This window comes from Homarus americanus, unplaced genomic scaffold (assembly GCF_018991925.1).
Source record: "Homarus americanus isolate GMGI-L3 unplaced genomic scaffold, GMGI_Hamer_2.0 scaffold11407, whole genome shotgun sequence".
Lineage (NCBI taxonomy): Eukaryota > Metazoa > Arthropoda > Malacostraca > Decapoda > Nephropidae > Homarus > Homarus americanus.
In genome coordinates this window covers 20664-43713 of record NW_024721983.1, presented here as the reverse complement: position 1 = coordinate 43713, position 23050 = coordinate 20664, and the positions used below count along the sequence as shown (strand labels likewise).

The following is a 23050-nucleotide window of genomic DNA, read 5'->3' as shown; positions in this document are numbered from 1 at the left end:
CCCCTCAACTGCTACTAACTTCCATATTTTAATTTGTTTATTTTTCTCTAATTTGTGTTTTTTTGTAATTCTCTTTAATTATGCATCCATTCTACGTGATTATTAGCTAATTTGGTTTCATACAATTACATTCTAATACAGTATATCATAATAAGTGACATCATGGTTATCATTCTTTCATGAATGCAATGTGTAGGAGTTAGGTAGGTTTTATTCTTCAAAAATGATTCATATAATGTTCATAAATTTTTTCTGACTATTGTATTTCCATGTAAATTGGCTCAGTAGCAGTCATCTGTGGTGTGTCTATTGCTAAATATAATCACATAAAAGGAAAACTAATAAAGATTTTTATATTTCAGTAAACTGTGCCGCGTGACAGTCAACCCTGACGATAAGATTGAGATCACCCCCGGGATCTCAACTTTCGTTCAGTATCTGTCACCGTTCCTCAGCAGCACACCTATTGAAGAACTCCTAGAACCCTCCGACATCGTGGGCAACATCCGTTTCTCTCGCCCCACTCTCTATGTGTTCCCCGGCGGTCAAGGTGACTCGGCTCTCTTCGGCGTCAATGGCTTCAATATGCTTGTGGATGGTGGCTATAACTACAAAGCATGTTTCTGGGATTTCACACGCCATCTCGATCGTCTCGATGCAGTCCTTATTACAAGACTTAACAGTTCTAATCTCATGGGTATCACTAATGTTATTCGTAGAAAAGCACTAAGTTCAGTGTATCCTCAGATCGGGCATACTTTCTGCAATGTTGCTGGTTCCTTAAAGTCTCCCGATGGTGACAAAGACAAAGACCCATTACTTATTAATCTCTGGGATGAAGGACACTTATTACGAGAAAATTTGAGACAAATTAGTTTAAAACCTCACTTGTGTTTCCGTGACAATGCCATGGAACCAATTAACTTATATCACAAAGTAGGACATGGTAAACTTGATATGTATGTAATAAATCCTTCTAGAGACAGTAAAGAAGTGCGAGAGTTCATGCAAAGATGGAACAATGAAGTGATTGCATCTGACATGGGCTTTACTACTTACAAAATCGGTGATAAAGTCTTTCCTTGCCCACTAACGAACCTCACTTCCATATGTGCCCTTTTGATATGGCAACCAAATGACCCTAGTGATACAATTACTAGAATTCTCTTCCCTGGAAGTACTCCCCAACACAAAATATTTGAAGGCCTTGAAAGGTTAAGAAATTTAGAATATCTTAAGTATCCAACGTGTTCTGCAAAGTCCATAAAAGCAGCAGCGGAGGAGCGCAAGAGCAGCAAGACCATGGAAAAGTTATTAGCTGATTCCAAACCAACCAAGGCAGTAAGTCCATCTCCACCAACACACAGAATAAAGAGGGAAAGGATTGACCGTTCTGTCAGTCGTGAAGAAAGAAGAAGATTGAAGATGGAGCGGTCAGAACTCCATGAAAAGACCATCCGTGAGGCAAAGAGGGAGAGAAAAGTTGACAAGAAAATTGAGAAGAAAGTCATTAAGCGAGAGGAGAAGAGAGAAAAGATTGAAGATAGGAAGGAAGAGAAAGTTACAACTGAACTTGAAGAAACAAAGGAAAAGGTGAATGGCTATGATATTGCCTTAGACTCCTTAGAAACTAGTGAAGACAAGAAATTGATACCCACAGAAGTTGCGAAAACCAAAGAAGAATCACAAAGAATAACAGATGTTATTGATAGTAAAGATACCAAAGAACCTAGTCTAGTTTCTAAAGCAGAGGTTATAACAGAAAAAGAAAAGTCCATAGAACAAAAAGAAAGAGCAAGAAAAGCAGTAGATTTAGAAACTAGAATACAAACCATTGAAACTGCAGAAATCAAAGAACTGCAGGAGATAGAATTAACAGATGTCAAAGAGGCATCTTTGGTTTCTGCTGAATCAGGTGTTGTGACTGGTGAAGAGAGAGAATCTTCTCTTGAAATTGAACAAACAAAAGAACTAAAGGAGAAGCCGAAACCAAAGGAAAAGAAAATAAAGGAATCGGGAACTCCTGATAGACCTAAGAGATACCGAAAGCCCAAGGTAGAATCACGCATCGATACTGGCGATAGAAGAACGAGAATAGAAGAAAGAACACAGCGGCTTGAAAAAAGAGCTAAAGAAAGAAAAAGCCTCGAAAGAAAAGAAAGAAGAGAACGTAAAGCAGAGCTTGAAGGAAAGAAGGAAGGGGAACCATCTGATAAAAAACCTGAGGTAAAGGAGAGAAAAATAAGAAAACTAAAGAAGCCTGAAAGTAAACTTGATGAAACTGGCACTCCCAAAAAATCTAGAACTCCAGAGACAAAGAGACGCCTTAAGAAGACTGCAGTACCAGAAAAAGAAGTTAATGGAGAAGTCAGACTACCCAAACCTCCTGTTCCTAAAGCACCAAGGGGTGAAAGAAGAATAATTCCTAAAACTACACCTACTACCAGAGAAATTACGCACAAGAAACTTGTTGATGACAGAAACAGAGCAGCAAAGGCCGCTGAAGCTGCAAAGAAGGAGCAGAAGCCCAAGCCTTCCACACCCAGAACTGCATTGAAGCAGGCAGCACCTGGAAGAACTCCAAAGCCCAAGAAGATAGAGAAACCACCTGTACCTAAACCAGATGGACCAATGAAAAAGATCATCACTGGTGCAGCTGTGAAAGCAGGTGTCATGGCTGCAGCTGTATCGGGTGTTGCTGTGGTTGAAGCAGCAGCTGACCGTGAGGATGTTGAAGAAATTGTCGCACCCATGAAGGAGGCCGATGATCTTATGCTTGCCCCTGACCAAGACGAAGAAGATCGTATCTCAGACATTGCCAACATCCCAGGAGTACAAGAAATCAAGTTAGATGAGGACACCTTGCAAATTATTGATAAACAACAACTCGAGGAGGAAGAAAAGGATTCTCTTATCCTGCATGAGGAAGGTGTTGTGGAGCATGTCGAAAAAGAAGATGTAATTGAAGAAGTTGAGGAACTTGTGGAAGCTGAAAAGGAAACTGAAGAAGAGGAGGAGGAAGAAGAAGAAGAGGAGGAGGAAGAAGAGGAGGAAGAAGAGGAGGAGGAAGAAGAAGAAGTCGAAGAAAGAGAACCTGAGGAAGAGATTGAAAAGGAAGAAAAATTAAGAGAAAAATTAAAAGCAGAAGAAGAGGAAGAAGAGGAGGAGGAGGAGGAAGAAGAAGAAGAGGAGGAGGAGGAAGTGCTTGAAGATGAGGAAAAAGTAAGCATTGAAGAAAAAGAAGATGAGTCAGAAAAGAAAAAGAAAGAAGACAAAATTACTCACTTGGAAGAAAAAGTTGAAGATATTGCTAAGCTTGAAGAAAAACATGAGACTGAAGATATATACGAGAAGATTGAGACAGAAGATAGAGATGTTTATGCCACATTACCAAGCAGTGCAAAACTCACAGAATATAAAGAAAAATATGAAGAGAAACCCATCCGAGGGTTATTCACTGGATTTGCCATACCTGCCACCGAACCAAAGGAAGTTTTACCAAAGGAGCCAAGTCCAAAACCAAAAGAAGAAGTTACTGTTCCAACATCCCTCCCAGAAGCAATTTTCAAACCTTCGGCACCACCAGTTCATCCTCGAGAGATCATCAAGACACCAGATGAAGTGGACGACCTGCCAATTCATGAAGAAGTCGAATCCATCGAATGTGATATATATGAGAAGGATATTGAGACAGAAAAGCCATCTGAAGAAGAGCTCGATGTAGGTTCTCCTATGCTAGAAGTTAAGGGAGAGTTACAAATTAGAGAAGAAGTAGCAGCAGAGAAACACGAAAGGGAGATCGTTAAAGAAATATCCAAAGAAAGTGAAGTGGAGGAAGAACTCGAAGAAGACGAAATCTCAAGAGAAGAGAAGCCCTCCAAATCTTTGGATGAGTTTGAGGCAAAATATGCTGAATTTAAGGCCACTGCTGTGTCAGAGGTAATTCAAAAGGGTGAGAAGGTTACTGAACCTATGGAAATCACCAAGATAGACAAAACCGAGCTTTTAAAAGATATTGCACAAACTCTAGGGGAAAAAGAAGAACCAATTAAACCAAAACTTCCTGAAACCGTTGCAGATGAAATGGAAGCGGTTCATGAGCTGCCAGTTGTAAAAGACCAAAAGCCAACTAAAGTCGTTACACCATATGAAGAACTTGAATTAGAAAAAGTTCCTGAAAAAGAAAAACGGGACAAAGAAGAAAAAGAAATCGATGAATTGGAAGAGGAGGATAAAGAAGCAGTAGAAGTTAAAGAAAAGGAAATCACTGAGATGATGGAAAAGGATCAAGTTTATAAAAAGATTGAAGAAGACAAGAAAGAAGTGAAAGTTGAAGAAGAGAAAGTACCTATCAAAGATACCACAGCAGATATTGTGACAATGGAGGAAATAGAAAAGGAGAAGGTGGTGGTTAAATACATCATTGAGGAAATTCAAGAAATGAGGCGGTTAGGTAGGTCAAGAAAAGAAATAATTGAATATATCGAAATTCACAGAAGACGACTACATGAGAGAATCAAGACTGAAATGACAAAACACGAAAAAGAACTTCTTGAACAACAAGTAAAGGAAATTGATGAAGTTGAGAAAGAAGTAAAGGAAGAAGTTACACAAGAAGTAAAGAGAGTAGAAGAATTGAGGAAAGAAGAAAAACCAATTGTGACAGAAGAAAAGGAGAAGATCGTTCCTGATGTGACCAAACCATTAGAACCTGAAAAGGTTGAACATGTAGACATTATTGAAGAAATTTATGAAATGAGGAGATTAGGTAGGTCTAGGGAAGAAATAATTGAATATATTGAAATACACAGACGAAGATTACGTGACAGAGCTAAGGTAGAAGTTTCCAAAGAGGAAAAAGAACTTCTTGAAAAGCAGATGAAGGAAATAGATGAAGTTGAACTAGAAGTAGAGAAAGAAGAAATCAAAGAAGAAAAACCAATTGTAACGGAGGAGAAAGAAGTTAAGGAGAAGGTCGTTCCTGATGTGACCAAACCATTAGAACCTGAAAAGGTCGAACATGTAGACATTATTGAAGAAATTTATGAAATGAGGAGATTAGGTAGGTCTAGGGAAGAAATAATTGAATATATTGAAATCCACAGACGAAGATTACGTGACAGAGCTAAGGTAGAAGTTTCCAAAGAGGAAAAAGAACTTCTTGAAAAGCAGATGAAGGAAATAGATGAAGTTGAACGAGACGTAGAGAAAGTAGAAATCAAAGAAGAAAAACCAATTGTAACGGAGGAGAAAGAAGTTAAGGAGAAGGTCGTTCCTGATGTGACCAAACCATTAGAACCTGAAAAGGTCGAACATGTAGACATTATTGAAGAAATTTATGAAATGAGGAGATTAGGTAGGTCTAGGGAAGAAATAATTGAATATATTGAAATCCACAGACGAAGATTACGTGACAGAGCTAAGGTAGAAGTTTCCAAAGATGAAAAAGAACTTCTTGAAAAACAGATGAAGGAAATAGATGTAGTTGAACTAGAAGTAGAGAAAGAAGAAATCAAAGAAGAACCAATTGTGACGGAGGAGAAAGAAGTTAAGGAGAAGGTCGTTCCTGATGTGACCAAACCATTAGAACCTGAAAAGGTCGAACATGTAGACATTATTGAAGAAATTTATGAAATGAGGAGATTAGGTAGGTCTAGGGAAGAAATAATTGAATATATTGAAATCCACAGACGAAGATTACGTGACAGAGCTAAGGTAGAAGTTTCCAAAGATGAAAAAGAACTTCTTGAAAAACAGATGAAGGAAATAGATGTAGTTGAACTAGAAGTAGAGAAAGAAGAAATCAAAGAAGAACCAATTGTGACGGAGGAGAAAGAAGTTAAGGAGAAGGTCGTTCCTGATGTGACCAAACCATTAGAACCTGAAAAGGTCGAACATGTAGACATTATTGAAGAAATTTATGAAATGAGGAGATTAGGTAGGTCTAGGGAAGAAATAATTGAATATATTGAAATCCACAGACGAAGATTACGTGACAGAGCTAAGGTAGAAGTTTCCAAAGATGAAAAAGAACTTCTTGAAAAACAGATGAAGGAAATAGATGTAGTTGAACTAGAAGTAGAGAAAGAAGAAATCAAAGAAGAACCAATTGTGACGGAGGAGAAAGAAGTTAAGGAGAAGGTCGTTCCTGATGTGACCAAACCATTAGAACCTGAAAAGGTCGAACATGTAGACATTATTGAAGAAATTTATGAAATGAGGAGATTAGGTAGGTCTAGGGAAGAAATAATTGAATATATTGAAATCCACAGACGAAGATTACGTGACAGAGCTAAGGTAGAAGTTTCCAAAGATGAAAAAGAACTTCTTGAAAAACAGATGAAGGAAATAGATGAAGTAGAGGATGAAATAGAGAAAGAAGAAATCAAAAAAGAAAAACCAATTGAAGAAAAACCAACTGTTACAGAGGAGAAAGAAGATAAGGAGAAGGTCGTTCCTGATGTAACCAAACCATTAGAACCTGAAAAGGTCGAACATGTAGACATTATTGAAGAAATTTATGAAATGAGGAGATTAGGTAGGTCTAGGGAAGAAATAATTGAATATATTGAAATCCACAGACAAAGATTACGTGACAGAGCTAAGGTAGAAGTTTCCAAAGATGAAAAAGAACTTCTTGAAGAGCAGATGAAGGAAATAGATGAAGTTGAACGAGAAGTAGAGAAAGAAGAAATCAAAGAAGAAAAACCAATTGTGACGGAGGAGAAAGAAGATAAGGAGAAGGTCGTTCCTGATGTAACCAAACCATTAGAACCTGAAAAGGTCGAACATGTAGACATTATTGAAGAAATTTATGAAATGAGGAGATTAGGTAGGTCTAGGGAAGAAATAATTGAATATATTGAAATCCACAGACGAAGATTACGTGACAGAGCTAAGGTAGAAGTTTCCAAAGATGAAAAAGAACTTCTTGAAAAGCAGATGAAGGAAATAGATGAAGTTGAACGAGAAGTAGAGAAAGTAGAAATCAAAGAAGAAAAACCAATTGTGACAGAAGTAAAGGAGGAGGTCATTCCTGATGTAACCAAACCATTAATAACTCAACTAATAGAACATGAAGACTTAATCAAGGAAATTCATGAAATGAAGAGATTAGGTAGGCCAAGAGAAGAAATTATTGAATATATTGAAATCCACAGAAAACAACTTCGGTACAGAGCTAAGGTTGAAGTTTCAAAAGAAGAAAAAGAACTTATTGAAAATATGATTAAGGAAACAGATGAAGTTGAGAAAGACATTGGAGTGAAAATTGAAGAAATCAAGAAAGAGGAGAAACCAGTTCTAGAAAAACCAACTGTGACAGAGGTGAAAGAGGAAAAGGACATTCTTGATGTGACCAAACCAGTAGAACCTGAAAAGGTTGAACATGTAGACATTATTGAAGAAATTTATGAAATGAGGAGATTAGGTAGGTCTAGGGAAGAAATAATTGAATATATTGAAATCCACAGACGAAGATTACGTGACAGAGCTAAGGTAGAAGTTTCCAAAGCTGAAAAAGAACTTCTTGAAAAGCAGATGAAGGAAATGGATGAACTTGAAGAAGTAGAAAAAGAAGAAATTAAAAAAGAAAAACCACTCGAAGAAAAACCAATTGTGACAGAAGTAAAGGAGGAGGTCATTCCTGATGTAACCAAACCATTAATAACCCAACTAATAGAACATGAAGACATTATCAAAGAAATTCATGAAATGAAGAGATTAGGTAGGCCAAGAGAAGAAATTATTGAATATATTGAAATCCACAGAAAACAACTTCGGTACAGAGCTAAGGTTGAAGTTTCAAAAGAAGAAAAAGAACTTCTTGATAATATGATTAAGGAAGTAGATGAAGTTGAGAAAGGAGTACTGGTGGAAGAAGTTACAAAATTGAAAGTTGAAGAAAAACCAATTGTGACAGAGGAGAAAGAAGATAAGGAGAAGGCTGTTCCTGATGTAACCAAACCATTAATACCTGAAAAGGTCGAACATGTAGACATTATTGAAGAAATTTATGAAATGAGGAGATTAGGTAGGTCTAGGGAAGAAATAATTGAATATATTGAAATCCACAGACGAAGATTACGTGACAGAGCTAAGGTAGAAGTTTCCAAAGATGAAAAAGAACTTCTTGAAGAGCAGATGAAGGAAATTGATGAAGTCGAGGAAGAAATAGAAAAAGAAGAAATCAAAAAAGAAAAACCAATTGTGACGGAGGAGAAAGAAGTTAAGGAGAAGGTCGTTCCTGATGTGACCAAACCACTAGAACCTGAAAAGGTCGAACATGTAGACATTATTGAAGAAATTTATGAAATGAGGAGATTAGGTAGGTCTAGGGAAGAAATAATTGAATATATTGAAATCCACAGACGAAGATTACGTGACAGAGCTAAGGTAGAAGTTTCCAAAGAGGAAAAAGATCTTTTTGAAAAGCAGATGAAGGAAATCGATGAAGCAGAGGAAGAAGTTACAAGAGAAGCAGAGAAAGTAGAAGAAATAAAAGAAGAACCAATTGTAGAAAAGCTTTTGACAGAAAAGAAAGAGGAAAAGGTTCTCCCTGATGTAACCAAGCCATTATTAACTGAAGAGGTAAAAGACATTGATATCACTGAAGAAATTGAAGAAATGAGGCGATTAGGCAAGACAACGAAAGAAATTGCTGAATATATTGAAATCCACGAAAGGAAACAACGCGAAAGAGTTGAACTTGAAGTAGCCAAAGAGGAAAAAGAACTTCCTGAAAAAGAAATAAAGAAAGAAGTTGCAAAAGAAGTGGAGGAAATTACAAAACTTAAGAAAGATGAAATTCTCAAGAAAGATGAAAAGAAAGAAGAAATTGAGAAAGAAATAAAGAAAATAGAAGATATCCCTAAAGTAGCAAAAGAAGTTATTGAAGAAATAAAGAAAGCTGAAGACATTCCCAAAGTTGACAAAATCCCTGAAGAATTAAAGGAAATTAAAGTAATTCATACAGAAAAAGAAGTTATTGAAGAAGTAAAGGAAGTAGAAGAAATTCCTAAAGAAGAAAAAGAAGTTACTGAAGAAGTCAAGGAAGTAGAAGAAATTCCTAAGGAAGTAAAGAAAGTAGAAGAAATTCCTAAGGAAGTAACGAAAGTAGAAGAAATTCCAAAAGAAAAAGAAGTTATTGAAGAAGTCAAGGAAGTAGAAGAAATTCCTAAGGAAGTAAAGAAAGTAGAAGAAATTCCTAAGGAAGTAAAGAAAGTAGAAGAAATTCCCAAAGAAGAAAAAGAAGTTATTGAAGAAGTCAAGGAAGTAGAAGAAATTCCTAAGGAAGTAAAGAAAGTAGAAGAAATTCCAAAAGAAAAAGAAGTTATTGAAGAAGTCAAGGAAGTAGAAGAAATTCCTAAGGAAGTAAAGAAAGTAGAAGAAATTCCAAAAGAAAAAGAAGTTATTGAAGAAGTCAAGGAAGTAGGAGAAATTCCTAAGGAAGTAAAGAAAGTAGAAGAAATTCCTAAGGAAGTAAAGAAAGTAGAAGAAATTCCCAAAGAGGAAAAAGAAGTTATTGAAGAAGTCAAGGAAGTAGAAGAAATTCCTAAGGAAGTAAAGAAAGTAGAAGAAATTCCAAAAGAAAAAGAAATTATTGAAGAAGTCAAGGAAGTAGGAGAAATTCCTAAGGAAGTAAAGAAAGTAGAAGAAATTCCCAAAGAAGAAAGAGAAGTTATTGAAGAAATAAAGAAAGTAGAAGAAATTCCTAAGGAAGTAAAGAAATTAGAAGTAATTCCCAAAGAAAAAGTTACTGAAGAAGTCAAGGAAGTAGAAGAAATTCCTAAGGAAGTAAAGAAAGTAGAAGAAATTCCTAAGGAAGTAAAGAAAGTAGAAGAAATTCCAAAAGAAAAAGAAGTTATTGAAGAAGTCAAGGAAGTAGAAGAAATTCCTAAGGAAGTAAAGAAAGTAGAAGAAATTCCTAAGGAAGTAAAGAAAGTAGAAGAAATTCCAAAAGAAAAAGAAGTTATTGAAGAAGTCAAGGAAGTAGAAGAAATTCCTAAGGAAGTAAAGAAAGTAGAAGAAATTCCAAAAGAAAAAGAAGTTATTGAAGAAGTCAAGGAAGTAGGAGAAATTCCTAAGGAAGTAAAGAAAGTAGAAGAAATTCCTAAGGAAGTAAAGAAATTAGAAGAAATTCCCAAAGAAGAAAAAGAAGTTATTGAAGAAGTCAAGGAAGTAGAAGAAATTCCTAAGGAAGTAAAGAAAGTAGAAGAAATTCCAAAAGAAAAAGAAGTTATTGAAGAAGTCAAGGAAGTAGAAGAAATTCCTAAGGCAGTAAAGAAAGTAGAAGAAATTCCCAAAGAAGAAAGAGAAGTTATTGAAGAAATAAAGAAAGTAGAAGAAATTCCTAAGGAAATACAGAAATTAGAAGTAATTCCCAAAGAAAAAGAAGTTACTGAAGAAGTCAAGGAAGTAGAAGAAATTCCTAAGGAAGTAAAGACAGTAGAAGAAATTCCTAAGGAAGTAAAGAAAGTAGAAGAAATTCCAAAAGAAGAAAAAGAAGTTATTGAAGAAGTAAAGAAAGTAGAAGAAATTCCCAAAGAAGAAAAAGAAGTTATTGAAGAAGTAAAGAAAGTAGAAGAAATTCCCAAAGAAGAAAAAGAATTTATTGAAGAAGTAAAGAAAGTAGAAGAAATTCCTAAGGAAGTAAAGAAAGTAGAAGAAATTTCTAAAGAAAAGAAAGTAGAAGAAATTCCCAAAGAAGTAAAGAAAGTTGAGGAAATCCCCAAAGAAGAAATCCCTGCACTTGAAAAAGTTGTTGAAGAAGTAAAGAAAGTAGAAGAAATTCCTAAAGAAGTAAAGAAAGTAGAAGAAATTCCTAAAGAAGTAAAGAAAGTAGAAGAAATTCCTAAAGAAGTAAAGAAAGTAGAAGAAATTCCTAAAGAAGTAAAGAAAGTAGAAGAAATTTCTAAAGAGGAAAAAGAAGTTATTGAAGAGGCAAAGAAAGTAGAAGAAATTCCTAAAGAAGTAAAGAAATTAGAAGAAATTCCTAAGGAAGTGAAGAAAGTAGAAGAAATCCCTAAACTTGAAAAAGATGTTATTGAAGAAGTAAAGAAAGTAGAAGAAATTCCCAAAGAAGAAAGAGAAGTTATTGAAGAAATTAAGAAAGTAGAAGAAATTCCTAAGGAAGTAAAGAAAGTAGAAGAAATTCCGAAAGAAGAAAAAGAAGTTATTGAAGAAGTCAAGGAAGTAGAAGAAATTCCTAAGGAAGTAAAGAAAGTAGAAGAAATTCCCAAAGAAGAAAAGAAAGTTGAGGAAATCCCCAAAGAAGAAATCCCTGCACTTGAAAAAGTTGTTGAAAAAGTAAAGAAAGTCGAAGAAATTCCTAAAGAAGTAAAGAAAGTAGAAGAAATTCCCAAAGAAGAAAAAGAAGTTATTGAAGAAGTAAAGAAAGTAGAAGAAATTCCCAAAGAAGAAAAAGAAGTTATTGAAGAAGTAAAGAAAGTAGAAGAAATTCCCAAAGAAGAAAAAGAAGTTATTGAAGAAGTAAAGAAAGTAGAAGAAATTCCCAAAGAAGTAAAGAAAGTTGAGGAAATCCCCAAAGAAGAAATCTCTGTTCTTGAAAAAGTTGTTGAAGAAGTAAAGAAAGTCAAAGAAATTCCTAAAGAAGTAAAGAAAGTAGAAGAAATTCCCAAAGAAGAAAAAGAAGTTATTGAAAAAGTAAAGAAAGTAGAAGAAATTCCCAAAGAAGTAAAGAAAGTTGAGGAAATCCCCAAAGAAGAAATCCCTGCACTTGAAAAAGAAGTTGTTGAAGAAGTAAAGAAAGTCGAAGAAATTCCTAAAGATGTGAAGGAAGTAGAAGAAATTCCTAAGGAAGTGAAGAAGGTAGAAGAACTCCCTGAAGAAGTAAAGAAAGTTGAGGAAATTCCAAAAGAAGTGAAGAAAGAAGAAATTCCTAAGGAAGTAAAGAAAGTAGAAGAAATTCCTGAAGTAAAGAAAGTTGAGGAAATTCCGAAAGAAGTAACGAAAGTTGAAGAAATCCCCAAAGAAGAAATCCCTGCACTTGAAAAAGTTGCTGAAGAAGTAAAGAAAGTCGAAGAAATTCCTAAAGAAGTAAGGAAAGAAGAAATTCCTAAGGAAGTAAAGAAAGTAGAAGAAATTCCTGAAGTAAAGAAAGTAGAAGTAATTCCAGAAGTAAAGAAAGTTGAGGAAATTCCGAAAGAAGTAACGAAAGTTGAAGAAATCCCCAAAGAAGAAATCCCTGCACTTGAAAAAGTTGTTGAAGAAGTAAAGAAAGTCGAAGAAATTCCTAAAGAAGTAAAGAAAGTAGAAGAAATTCCCAAAGAAGAAAAAGAAGTTATTGAAGAAGTAAAGAAAGTAGAAGAAATTCTCAAAGAAGTAAAGAAAGTTGATGAAATTTCTAAAGAAGAAAAGAAAGTAGAAGAAATTCCCAAAGAAGTAAAGAAAGTTGAGGAAATCCCCAAAGAAGAAATCCCTGCACTTGAAAAAGAAGTTGTTGAAGAAGTAAAGGAATTCGAAGAAATTCCTAAAGAAGTAAAGGAAGTAGAAGAAATTCCTAAAGATGTAAAGAAAATAGAAGAAATTCCTAAGGAAGTGAAGAAAGTAGAAGAAATTCCTAAAGAGGAAAAAGAAGTTATTGAAGAGGTAAAGAAAGTAGAAGAAATTCCCAAAGAAGTAAAGAAAGTTGAGGAAGTTTCTAAAGAAGAAAAGAAAGTCGAAGAAATTCCCAAAGAGGAAAAAGAAGTTATTGAAGAGGTAAAGAAAGTAGAAGAAATTCCTAAAGAAGTATCGAAAGTAGAAGAAATTCCTAAGGAAGTGAAGAAGGTACAAGAACTCCCTGAAGAAGTAAAGAAAGTTGAGGAAATTCCTAGAGAAGTAAAGAAAGAAGAAATTCCTGAAGAAGCAAAGAAAGTAGAAGTAATTCCAGAAGAAGTAAAGGAAGTTGAGGAAATTCCGAAAGAAGTAACGAAAGTTGAAGAAATCCCTAAAGAAGAAATCTCTAAACTTGAAAAAGAAGTTATTGAAGTAAAGAAAGTAGAAGAAATTCCCAAAGAAGTTATTGAAGAAATAAAGAAAGTAGAAGAAATTCCTAAAGAAGTCAAGAAAGTAGAAGAAATTCCCAAAGAAGAAAAAGAAGTTCTTGAAGTAAAGAAAGTAGAAATCCCCAAAGAAGAAATTCCTACACTAGAAAAAGAAGAAATCCCTACACTAGAAAAAGAAGTTATTGAAGTAGTAAAGAAAGAAGAAATTCCCAAAGAAGAAAAAGAAGTTATTGAAGAGGTAAAGAAAGTAGAAGAAATTCCTAAAGAAGTATCGAAAGTAGAAGAAATTCCTAAGGAAGTGAAGAAGGTACAAGAGCTCCCTGAAGAAGTAAAGAAAGTTGAGGAAATTCCTAGAGAAGTAAAGAAAGAAGAAATTCCTGAAGAAGCAAAGAAAGTAGAAGTAATTCCAGAAGAAGTAAAGGAAGTTGAGGAAATTCCGAAAGAAGTAACGAAAGTTGAAGAAATCCCTAAAGAAGAAATCTCTAAACTTGAAAAAGAAGTTATTGAAGTAAAGAAAGTAGAAGAAATTCCCAAAGAAGAAAAAGAAGTTATTGAAGAAATAAAGAAAGTAGAAGAAATTCCTAAAGAAATCAAGAAAGTAGAAGAAATTCCCAAAGAAGAAAAAGAAGTTCTTGAAGTAAAGAAAGTAGAAATCCCCAAAGAAGAAATTCCTACACTAGAAAAAGAAGAAATCCCTACACTAGAAAAAGAAGTTATTGAAGTAGTAAAGAAAGAAGAAATTCCCAAAGAAGAAAAGGAAGTTATTGAAGAAATAAAGAAAGTAGAAGAAATTCCTAAAGAAGTCAAGAAAGTAGAAGAAATTCCCAAAGAGGAAAAAGAAGTTATTGAAGCAGTAAAGAAAGTAGAAGAAATTCCCAAAGAAGCAAAGAAAGTTGAGGAAATTCCTAAAGAAGAAAAGAAAGTAGACGAAATTCCCAAAGAAGAAAAAGTTATCGAAGAAGTAAAGAAGGTTGAAGAAATCCTTAAACTAGAAAAGGAAGTTATTGAAGAAGTAAAGAAAGTGGAAGAAATTCCCAAAGAAGAAAAAGAAGTTATTGAAGAAGTAAAGAAAGTAGAGGAAATTCCCAAAGAAGAAAAAGAAGTTATTGAAGAAGTAAAGAAAGTAGAAATCCCTGAAGAAGAATTTCCTACACTAGAAAAAGAAGAAATTCCTACACTAGAAAAAGAAGTTCTTGAAGAAGTAAAGAAAGTAGAAGAAATTCCCAAAGAAGCAAAGAAAGTTGAGGAAATTCCTAAAGAAAAGAAAGTAGTAGAAACTCCCAAAGAAGAAAAAGAAGTTATCGAAGAAGTAAAGAAGGTTGAAGAAATCCTTAAACTAGAAAAGGAAGTTATTGAAGAAGTAGAGAAAGTAGAAGAAATTCCCAAAGAAGGAAAAGAAGTTATTGAAGAAGTAAAGAAAGTAGAAGAAATTCCCAAAGAAAAAGAAGTTATTGAAGAAGTAAAGAAAGTAGAAATCCCTAAAGAAGAAATTCCTACACTAGAAAAAGAAGAAATCGCTACACTAGAAAAAGAAGTTATTGAAGTAGTAAAGAAAGTAGAAGAAATTCCCAAAGAAGCAAAGAAAGTTGAGGAAATTCCTAAAGAAGAAATTCCTACACTAGAAAAAGAAGTTATTGAAGAAGTAAAGAAAGAAGAAATTCCCAAAGAAGCAAAGAAAGTTGAGGAAATTACTAAAGAAAAGAAAGAAGAAATTCCCAAAGAAGAAAAAGAAGTTATCGAAGAAGTAAAGAAGGTTGAAGAAATCCCTAAACTAGAAAAGGAAGTTATTGAAGAAGTAAAGAAAGTAGAAGAAATTCCAAAAGAAGGAAAAGTTATTGAAGAAGTAAAGAAAGTAGAAGAAATTCCCAAAGAAAAAGAAGTTATTGAAGAAGTAAAGAAAGTAGAAATCCCTAAAGAAGAAATTCCTACACTAGAAAAAGAAGAAATCGCTACACTAGAAAAAGAAGTTATTGAAGTAGTAAAGAAAGTAGAAGAAATTCCCAAAGAAGCAAAGAAAGTTGAGGAAATTCCTAAAGAAGAAAAGAAAGTAGAAGAAATTCCCAAAGAAAAAGTTATCGAAGAAGTAAAGGTTGAAGAAATCCCTAAACTAGAAAAGGAAGTTATTGAAGAAGTAAAGAAAGTAGAAGAAATTCCCAAAGAAGAAAAAGAAGTTATTGAAGTAGAGAAAGTAGAAGAAATTCCTAAAGAAGTAAAGAAAGTAGAAATCCCTAAAGAAGAAATTCCTACACTAGAAAAAGAAGTTATTGAAGAAGTAATGAAAGTAGAAGAAATTCCCAAAGAAGCAAAGAAAGTTGAGGAAATTACTAAAGAAAAGAAAGTAGAAGAAATTCCCAAAAAAGAAAAAGAAGTTATCGAAGAAGTAAAGAAGGTTGAAGAAATCCCTAAACTAGAGAAGGAAATTATTGAAGAAGTAAAGAAAGTAGAAGAAATTCCTAAAGAGGTAAAGAAAGTTGAAATCAGAAAAGAAGAAAAAGAAGTTGTTGTAGTAAAGAAAGTAGAAGAAATGGAAATTGTTGAAGTAAAGAAGGTAGAAGAAATTACCAAAGAAGAAAGGGAAGTTGCTGAAGAAATAAAGACCGTAGAAGAAATTACCAAAGAAGAAAAGGAAGTTGTTGAAGTAAAGAAAGTAGAAGAAATTACTAAAGAAGAAAGGGAAGTTGCTGAAGAATTAAAGACAGTAGAAGAAATTTCCAAAGAAGAAAAGGAAGTTGTTGAAGTAAAGAAAGTAGAAGAAATTACCAAAGAAGAAAGGGAAGTTGCTGAAGAAATAAAGACAGTAAAAGAAATTACCAAAGAAGAAAAGGAAGTTGTTGAAGTAAAGAAAGTAGAGGAAATCACAAAAGAAGAAAAAGTTGAAGTAGAAAAAGTAGAAGTTACCAAAGAAGAAAAGGAAATTGCTGAAGAAGTAAAGAAAGTAGATGAAGTTACAAAGGTAGAGAAAGAAATTATTGAAAGGGAAGAGAAGAAAGAAAAATTAAAAGTGTTCGAAGAGGTAAAGAAAGTTGATGCAAAGGAAATTGAAAAAAGTAAGTTGTTGGATAAGCAAAGGGACCAAATTACCGAATATATTGAAACACAGGAATTGACTGAGAAGGAAGATTTAGTTAGTAAGGAGGCTGTTAGTGTAGTATGTGATATTAGTGATAAAGTTCTCAAGACAGACATTTCCGTGATCGAGAAAAAGGAAGTTACTGTAAAGAGAGTGGAGGAGATAGTCGAGGTTACAGAAAAAGAAATCGTAGAAGAAAAACTTACAATTGATGTTACAACCAAGGAGTTAGATGATACAGCTGCATCTTTATCTCCTAAGAGTGATATTTCTATCAGTGTTAAAAGTGATATCAGTGGTAAGGAGGTTAAAGAAGCCTTAATTATTGATATTACAAAGAAACCAACAGAAGAAGCCCCAGTATCTCCTAAGAGTGACATCTCTGTGAGTGTAAAGAGTGACGTCAGTAAGGAGGCTGAAGAAGCCTTAATAATTGATATTACAAAGAAACCAACAGAAGAAGCTCCAGTATCTCCTAAGAGTGACATCTCTGTGAGTGTAAAGAGTGAAGTCAGTTCTAAGGAAGCAAAGGAAGACATTTCCAAGAAATCAGTTGAAGAGGTCCCACTTTCTCCTAAGAGTGACATCTCTGTCAGTGTAAAGAGTGAAGTCAGTTCTAAGGAAGCAAAGGAAGACATTTCCATGAAATCAGAGGAAGAGGTCCCACTTTCTCCTAAGAGTGACATCTCTGTCAGCGTCAAGAGTGAAGTCAGTTCTAAGGAAGCAAAGGAAGACATTTCCAAGAAATCAGTTGAAGAGGTCCCACTTTCTCCTAAGAGTGACATCTCTGTCAGTGTAAAGAGTGAAGTCAGTTCTAAGGAAGCAAAGGAAGACATTTCCATGAAATCAGAGGAAGAGGTCCCACTTTCTCCTAAGAGTGACATCTCTGTCAGTGTAAAGAGTGATGTCAGTGCTAAGGAGGTTAAAGAAGCCTTAATAATTGATATTACAAAGAAACCAACAGAAGAAGCTCCAGTATCTCCTAAGAGTGACATCTCTGTGAGTGTAAAGAGTGATGTCAGTTTAAAGGAAGATGTCTCCAAGAAATCAGTTGAAGAGGTCCCACTTTCTCCTAAGAGTGACGTCTCTGTCAGTGTAAAGAGTGAAGTCAGTGCTAAGGAGGCTAAAGAAGAAGCCTTTGTAATTGATATTACAAAGATACCAACAGAAGAAGCTCCAGTATCTCCAAAGAGTGACATCTCTGTGAGTGTAAAGAGTGAAGTCAGTTCCAAGAAATCAGAGGAAGAGGTCCCACTTTCTCCTAAGAGTGACATCTCTGTCAGTGTAAAGAGTGATGTCAGTGCTAAGGAGGCTAAAGAAGAAGCCTTTGTAATTGATATTACAAAGAAACCAACAGAAGAAGCTCCAGTATCTCCAAAGAGTGACATCTCTGTGAGTGTAAAGAGTGATGTCAGTGCTAAGGAAGCTAAAGAAGAAGCCTTAATAATTGATATTACAAAGAAACCAACAGAAGAAACTCCAGTATCTCCTAAGAGTGACATCTCTGTCAGTGTAAAGAGTGAAGTCAGTTCTAAGGAAGCAAAGGAAGACATTTCCATGAAATCAGAGGAAGAGGTCCCACTTTCTCCTAAGAGTGACATCTCTGTCAGCGTCAAGAGTGAAGTCAGTTCTAAGGAAGCAAAGGAAGACATATCCATGAAATCAGAGGAAGAGGTCCCACTTTCTCCTAAGAGTGACATCTCTGTCAGTGTAAAGAGTGATGTCAGTGCTAAGGAGGTTAAAGAAGCCTTAATAATTGATATTACAAAGAAACCAACAGAAGAAGCTCCAGTATCTCCTAAGAGTGACATCTCTGTGAGTGTAAAGAGTGATGTCAGTTTAAAGGAAGATGTCTCCAAGAAATCAGTTGAAGAGGTCCCACTTTCTCCTAAGAGTGACATCTCTGTCAGTGTAAAGAGTGAAGTCAGTTCTAAGGAAGCAAAGGAAGACATTTCCAAGAAATCAGAGGAAGAGGTCCCACTTTCTCCTAAGAGTGACATCTCTGTGAGTGTAAAGAGTGATGTCAGTGCTAAGGTGATGAAGGAGGACATCCTAATAATTGATGTAACAAAGAAGCCAACTGAAGAAGCCCCAGTATCTCCCAAGAGTGACATCTCTGTGAGTGTAAAGAGCGATGTCAGTGCTAAGGAAGCTAAAGAAGAAGCCTTAATAATTGATATTACAAAGAAACCAACAGAAGAAGCTCCAGTATCTCCTAAGAGTGACATCTCTGTGAGTGTAAAGAGTGAAGTCAGTTCTAAGGAAGCAAAGGAAGACATTTCAAAGAAATCAGAGGAAGAGGTCCCACTTTCTCCTAAGAGTGACATCTCTGTGAGTGTAAAGAGTGATGTCAGTGCTAAGGAGATGAAGGAGGACATCCTAATAATTGATGTAACAAAGAAGCCAACTGAAGAAGCCCCAGTATCTCCCAAGAGTGACATCTCTGTGAGTGTAAAGAGTGATGTCAGTGCTAAGGAGATGAAGGAGGACATCCTAATAATTGATGTAACAAAGAAGCCAACTGAAGAAGCCCCAATATCTCCCAAGAGTGACATCTCTGTGAGTGTAAAGAGTGATGTCAGTTTAAAGGAAGATGTCTCGAAGAAATCAGTTGAAGAGGTCCCACTGTCACCTAAGAGTGACATCTCTGTGAGTGTAAAGAGTGACGTCAGTGCTAAGGAGGCTGAAGAAGCCTTAATAATTGATATTACAAAGAAACCAACAGAAGAAGCTCCAGTATCTCCTAAGAGTGACATCTCTGTGAGTGTAAAGAGTGATGTCAGTGCTAAGGAAGCTAAAGAAGAAGCCTTAATAATTGATATTACAAAGAAACCAACAGAAGAAGCTCCAGTATCTCCTAAGAGTGACATCTCTGTGAGTGTAAAGAGTGATGTCAGTGCTAAGGAAGCTAAAGAAGAAGCCTTAATAATTGATATTACAAAGAAACCAACAGAAGAAGCTCCAGTATCTCCTAAGAGTGATATCTCTGTGAGTGTAAAGAGTGATGTCAGTGCTAAGGAAGCTGAAGAAGAAGCCTTAATAATTGATATTACAAAGAAACCAACAGAAGAAGCTCCAATATCTCCTAAGAGTGACATCTCCGTGAGTGTAAAGAGTGAAGTCAGTTCTAAGGAAGCAAAGGAAGACATTTCCAAGAAATCAGAGGAAGAGGTCCCACTTTCTCCTAAGAGTGACATCTCTGTGAGTGTAAAGAGTGATGTCAGTGCTAAGGAGATTAAGGAGGACATCCTAATAATTGATGTAACAAAGAAGCCAACTGAAGAAGCCCCAATATCTCCCAAGAGTGACATCTCTGTGAGTGTAAAGAGTGACGTCAGTGCTAAGGAGGCTGAAGAAGCCTTAATTATTGATATTACAAAGAAACCAACAGAAGAAGCTCCAATATCTCCTAAGAGTGACATCTCTGTGAGTGTAAAGAGTGAAGTCAGTTCTAAGGAAGCAAAGGAAGACATTTCCAAGAAATCAGAGGAAGAGGTCCCACTTTCTCCTAAGAGTGACATCTCTGTCAGTGTAAAGAGTGAAGTCAGTTCTAAGGAATCAAAGGAAGACATTTCCAAGAAATCAGAGGAAGAGGTCCCACTTTCTCCTAAGAGTGACATCTCTGTCAGTGTAAAGAGTGAAGTCAGTTCTAAGGAAGCAAAGGAAGACATTTCCAAGAAATCAGAGGAAGAGGTCCCACTTTCTCCTAAGAGTGACATCTCTGTCAGTGTAAAGAGTGAAGTCAGTTCTAAGGAAGCAAAGGAAGACATTTCCAAGAAATCAGAGGAAGAGGTCCCACTTTCTCCTAAGAGTGACATCTCTGTCAGTGTAAAGAGTGAAGTCAGTTCTAAGGAAGCAAAGGAAGACATTTCCAAGAAATCAGTTGAAGAGGTCCCACTTTCTCCTAAGAGTGACATCTCTGTCAGTGTAAAGAGTGATGTCAGTGCTAAGGAGGCTAAAGAAGAACCCTTGGTAATTGATATTACAAAGAAACCAACAGAAGAAGCTCCAGTATCTCCCAAGAGTGACATCTCTGTGAGTGTAAAGAGTGACGTCAGTGCTAAGGAGGCTGAAGAAGCCTTAATTGTTGATATTACAAAGAAACCAACAGAAGAAGCTCCAGTATCTCCTAAGAGTGACATCTCTGTCAGTGTAAAGAGTGATGTCAGTGCTAAGGAGGCTAAAGAAGAACCCTTGGTAATTGATATTACAAAGAAACCAACAGAAGAAGCTCCAGTATCTCCTAAGAGTGACATCTCTGTGAGTGTAAAGAGTGAAGTCAGTGCTAAGGAGGCTAAAGAAGAACCCTTGGTAATTGATATTACAAAGAAACCAACAGAAGAAGCTCCAGTATCTCCTAAGAGTGACATCTCTGTCAGTGTAAAGAGTGAAGTCAGTTCTAAGGAAGCAAAGGAAGACATTTCCAAGAAATCAGAGGAAGAGGTCCCACTTTCTCCTAAGAGTGACATCTCTGTCAGTGTAAAGAGTGATATCAGTGCTAAGGAGGCTAAAGAAGAACCCTTGGTAATTGATATTACAAAGAAACCAACAGAAGAAGCTCCAGTATCTCCTAAGAGTGACATCTCTGTGAGTGTAAAGAGTGATGTCAGTGCTAAGGAGGCTAAAGAAGAACCCTTGGTAATTGATATTACAAAGAAACCAACAGAAGAAGCTCCAGTATCTCCTAAGAGTGACATCTCTGTCAGTGTAAAGAGTGATGTCAGTGCTAAGGAGGCTAAAGAAGAACCCTTGGTAATTGATATTACAAAGAAACCAACAGAAGAAGCTCCAGTATCTCCTAAGAGTGACATCTCTGTGAGTGTAAAGAGTGATGTCAGTGCTAAGGAAGCTAAAGAAGAACCCTTGGTAATTGATATTACAAAGAAACCAACAGAAGAAGCTCCAGTTTCTCCTAAGAGTGACATCTCTGTGAGTGTAAAGAGTGAAGTCAGTTCTAAGGAAGCAAAGGAAGACATTTCCAAGAAATCAGAGGAAGAGGTCCCACTATCTCCTAAGAGTGACATCTCTGTGAGTGTAAAGAGTGATGTCAGTGCAAAGGAGATTAAGGAGGACATCCTAATAATTGATGTAACAAAGAAGCCAACTGAAGAAGCCCCAATATCTCCCAAGAGTGACATCTCTGTAAGTATAAAGAGTGATGTCAGTTTAAAGGAAGATGTCTCGAAGAAATCAGTTGAAGAGGTCCCACTGTCTCCTAAGAGTGACATCTCTGTGAGTGTAAAGAGTGACGTCAGTGCTAAGGAAGCTGAGGAAGCCTTAATAATTGATATTACAAAGAAACCAACAGAAGAAGCTCCAGTATCTCCTAAAAGTGACATCTCTGTGAGTGTAAAGAGTGATGTCAGTGCTAAGGAGGCTAAAGAAGAAGCCTTGGAAATTGATATTACAAAGAAACCAACAGAAGCACCAGTATCTCCTAAGAGTGACATCTCTGTGAGTGTAAAGAGTGAAGTCAGTTCTAAGGAAGCAAAGGAAGACATTTCCAAAAAATCAGAGGAAGAGATTCCACTGTCTCCTAAGAGTGACATCTCTGTGAGTGTAAAGAGTGATGTCAGTGCTAAGGAAGCTAAAGAAGAAGCCTTAATAATTGATATTACAAAGAAACCAACAGAAGAAGCTCCAGTATCTCCTAAGAGTGACATCTCTGTGAGTGTAAAGAGTGATGTCAGTGCTAAGGAAGCTAAAGAAGCCTTAATAATTGATATTACAAAGAAACCAACAGAAGAAGCTCCAGTATCTCCTAAGAGTGACATCTCTGTCAGTGTAAAGAGTGATGTCAGTGCTAAGGAAGCTAAAGAAGCCTTAATAATTGATATTACAAAGAAACCAACAGAAGAAGCTCCAGTATCTCCTAAAAGTGACATCTCTGTGAGTGTAAAGAGTGATGTCAGTGCTAAGGAAGCTAAAGAAGCCTTAATAATTGATATTACAAAGAAACCAACAGAAGAAGCTCCAGTATCTCCTAAGAGTGACATCTCTGTCAGTGTAAAGAGTGATGTCAGTGCTAAGGAATCAAAGGAAGACATTTCAAAAAAATCAGAGGAAGAGATTCCACTTTCTCCTAAGAGTGACATCTCTGTCAGTGTAAAGAGTGATGTCAGTGCTAAGGAGATTAAGGAGGACATCCTTATATTTGATATAACAAAGAAGCCAACTGAAGAAGCCCCAGTATCTCCCAAGAGTGACATCTCTGTGAGTGTAAAGAGTGAAGTCAGTTCTATGGAAGCAAAGGAAGACATTTCCAAGAAATCAGAGGAAGAGGTCCCACTTTCTCCTAAGAGTGACATCTCTGTGAGTGTAAAGAGTGATGTCAGTGCTAAGGAAGCTAAAGAAGAAGCCTTAATAATTGATATCACAAAGAAACCAACAGAAGAAGCTCCAGTATCTCCTAAGAGTGACATCTCTGTGAGTGTAAAGAGTGAAGTCAGTTCTAAGGAAGCAAAGGAAGACATTTCCAAGAAATCAGAGGAAGAGGTCCCACTTTCTCCTAAGAGTGACATCTCTGTGAGTGTAAAGAGTGATGTCAGTGCTAAGGAAGCTAAAGAAGAAGCCTTAATAATTGATATCACAAAGAAACCAACAGAAGAAGCTCCAGTATCTCCTAAGAGTGACATCTCTGTGAGTGTAAAGAGTGAAGTCAGTGCTAAGGAAGCCAAGGAAGACATTTCCAAGAAATCAGAGGAAGAGGTCCCACTTTCTCCTAAGAGTGACATCTCTGTCAGTGTTAAAAGTGATATCAGTGCTAAGGAAGCTAAAGAAGAAGCCTTAATAATTGATATCACAAAGAAACCAACAGAAGAAGCTCCAGTATCTCCTAAGAGTGACATCTCTGTGAGTGTAAAGAGTGAAGTCAGTGCTAAGGAAGCCAAGGAAGACATTTCCAAGAAATCAGAGGAAGAGGTCCCACTTTCTCCTAAGAGTGACATCTCTGTGAGTGTAAAGAGTGATGTCA

The 23050-nt window shown here is 35.9% G+C and overlaps 1 protein-coding gene across 50 annotated transcripts in view; it reads left to right on the top strand.

Moving 5' to 3' along the window:
* LOC121861916 (microtubule-associated protein futsch-like) overlaps positions 1-23050 on the top strand; it is a 43966-nt gene that overhangs the window by 3604 nt on the left and 17312 nt on the right. For 17 of the 50 annotated variants that reach the window (XM_042359819.1, XM_042359838.1, XM_042359822.1 and 14 more), the window contains one exon: positions 363-23022. In XM_042359819.1, the coding sequence (XP_042215753.1) occupies positions 363-23022 (22660 nt within the window). Of the gene's footprint in view, positions 1-362; positions 23047-23050 lie in introns of all 50 variants that reach the window. The other 33 variants (XM_042359843.1, XM_042359834.1, XM_042359842.1 and 30 more) reach the window with 31 other exon arrangements.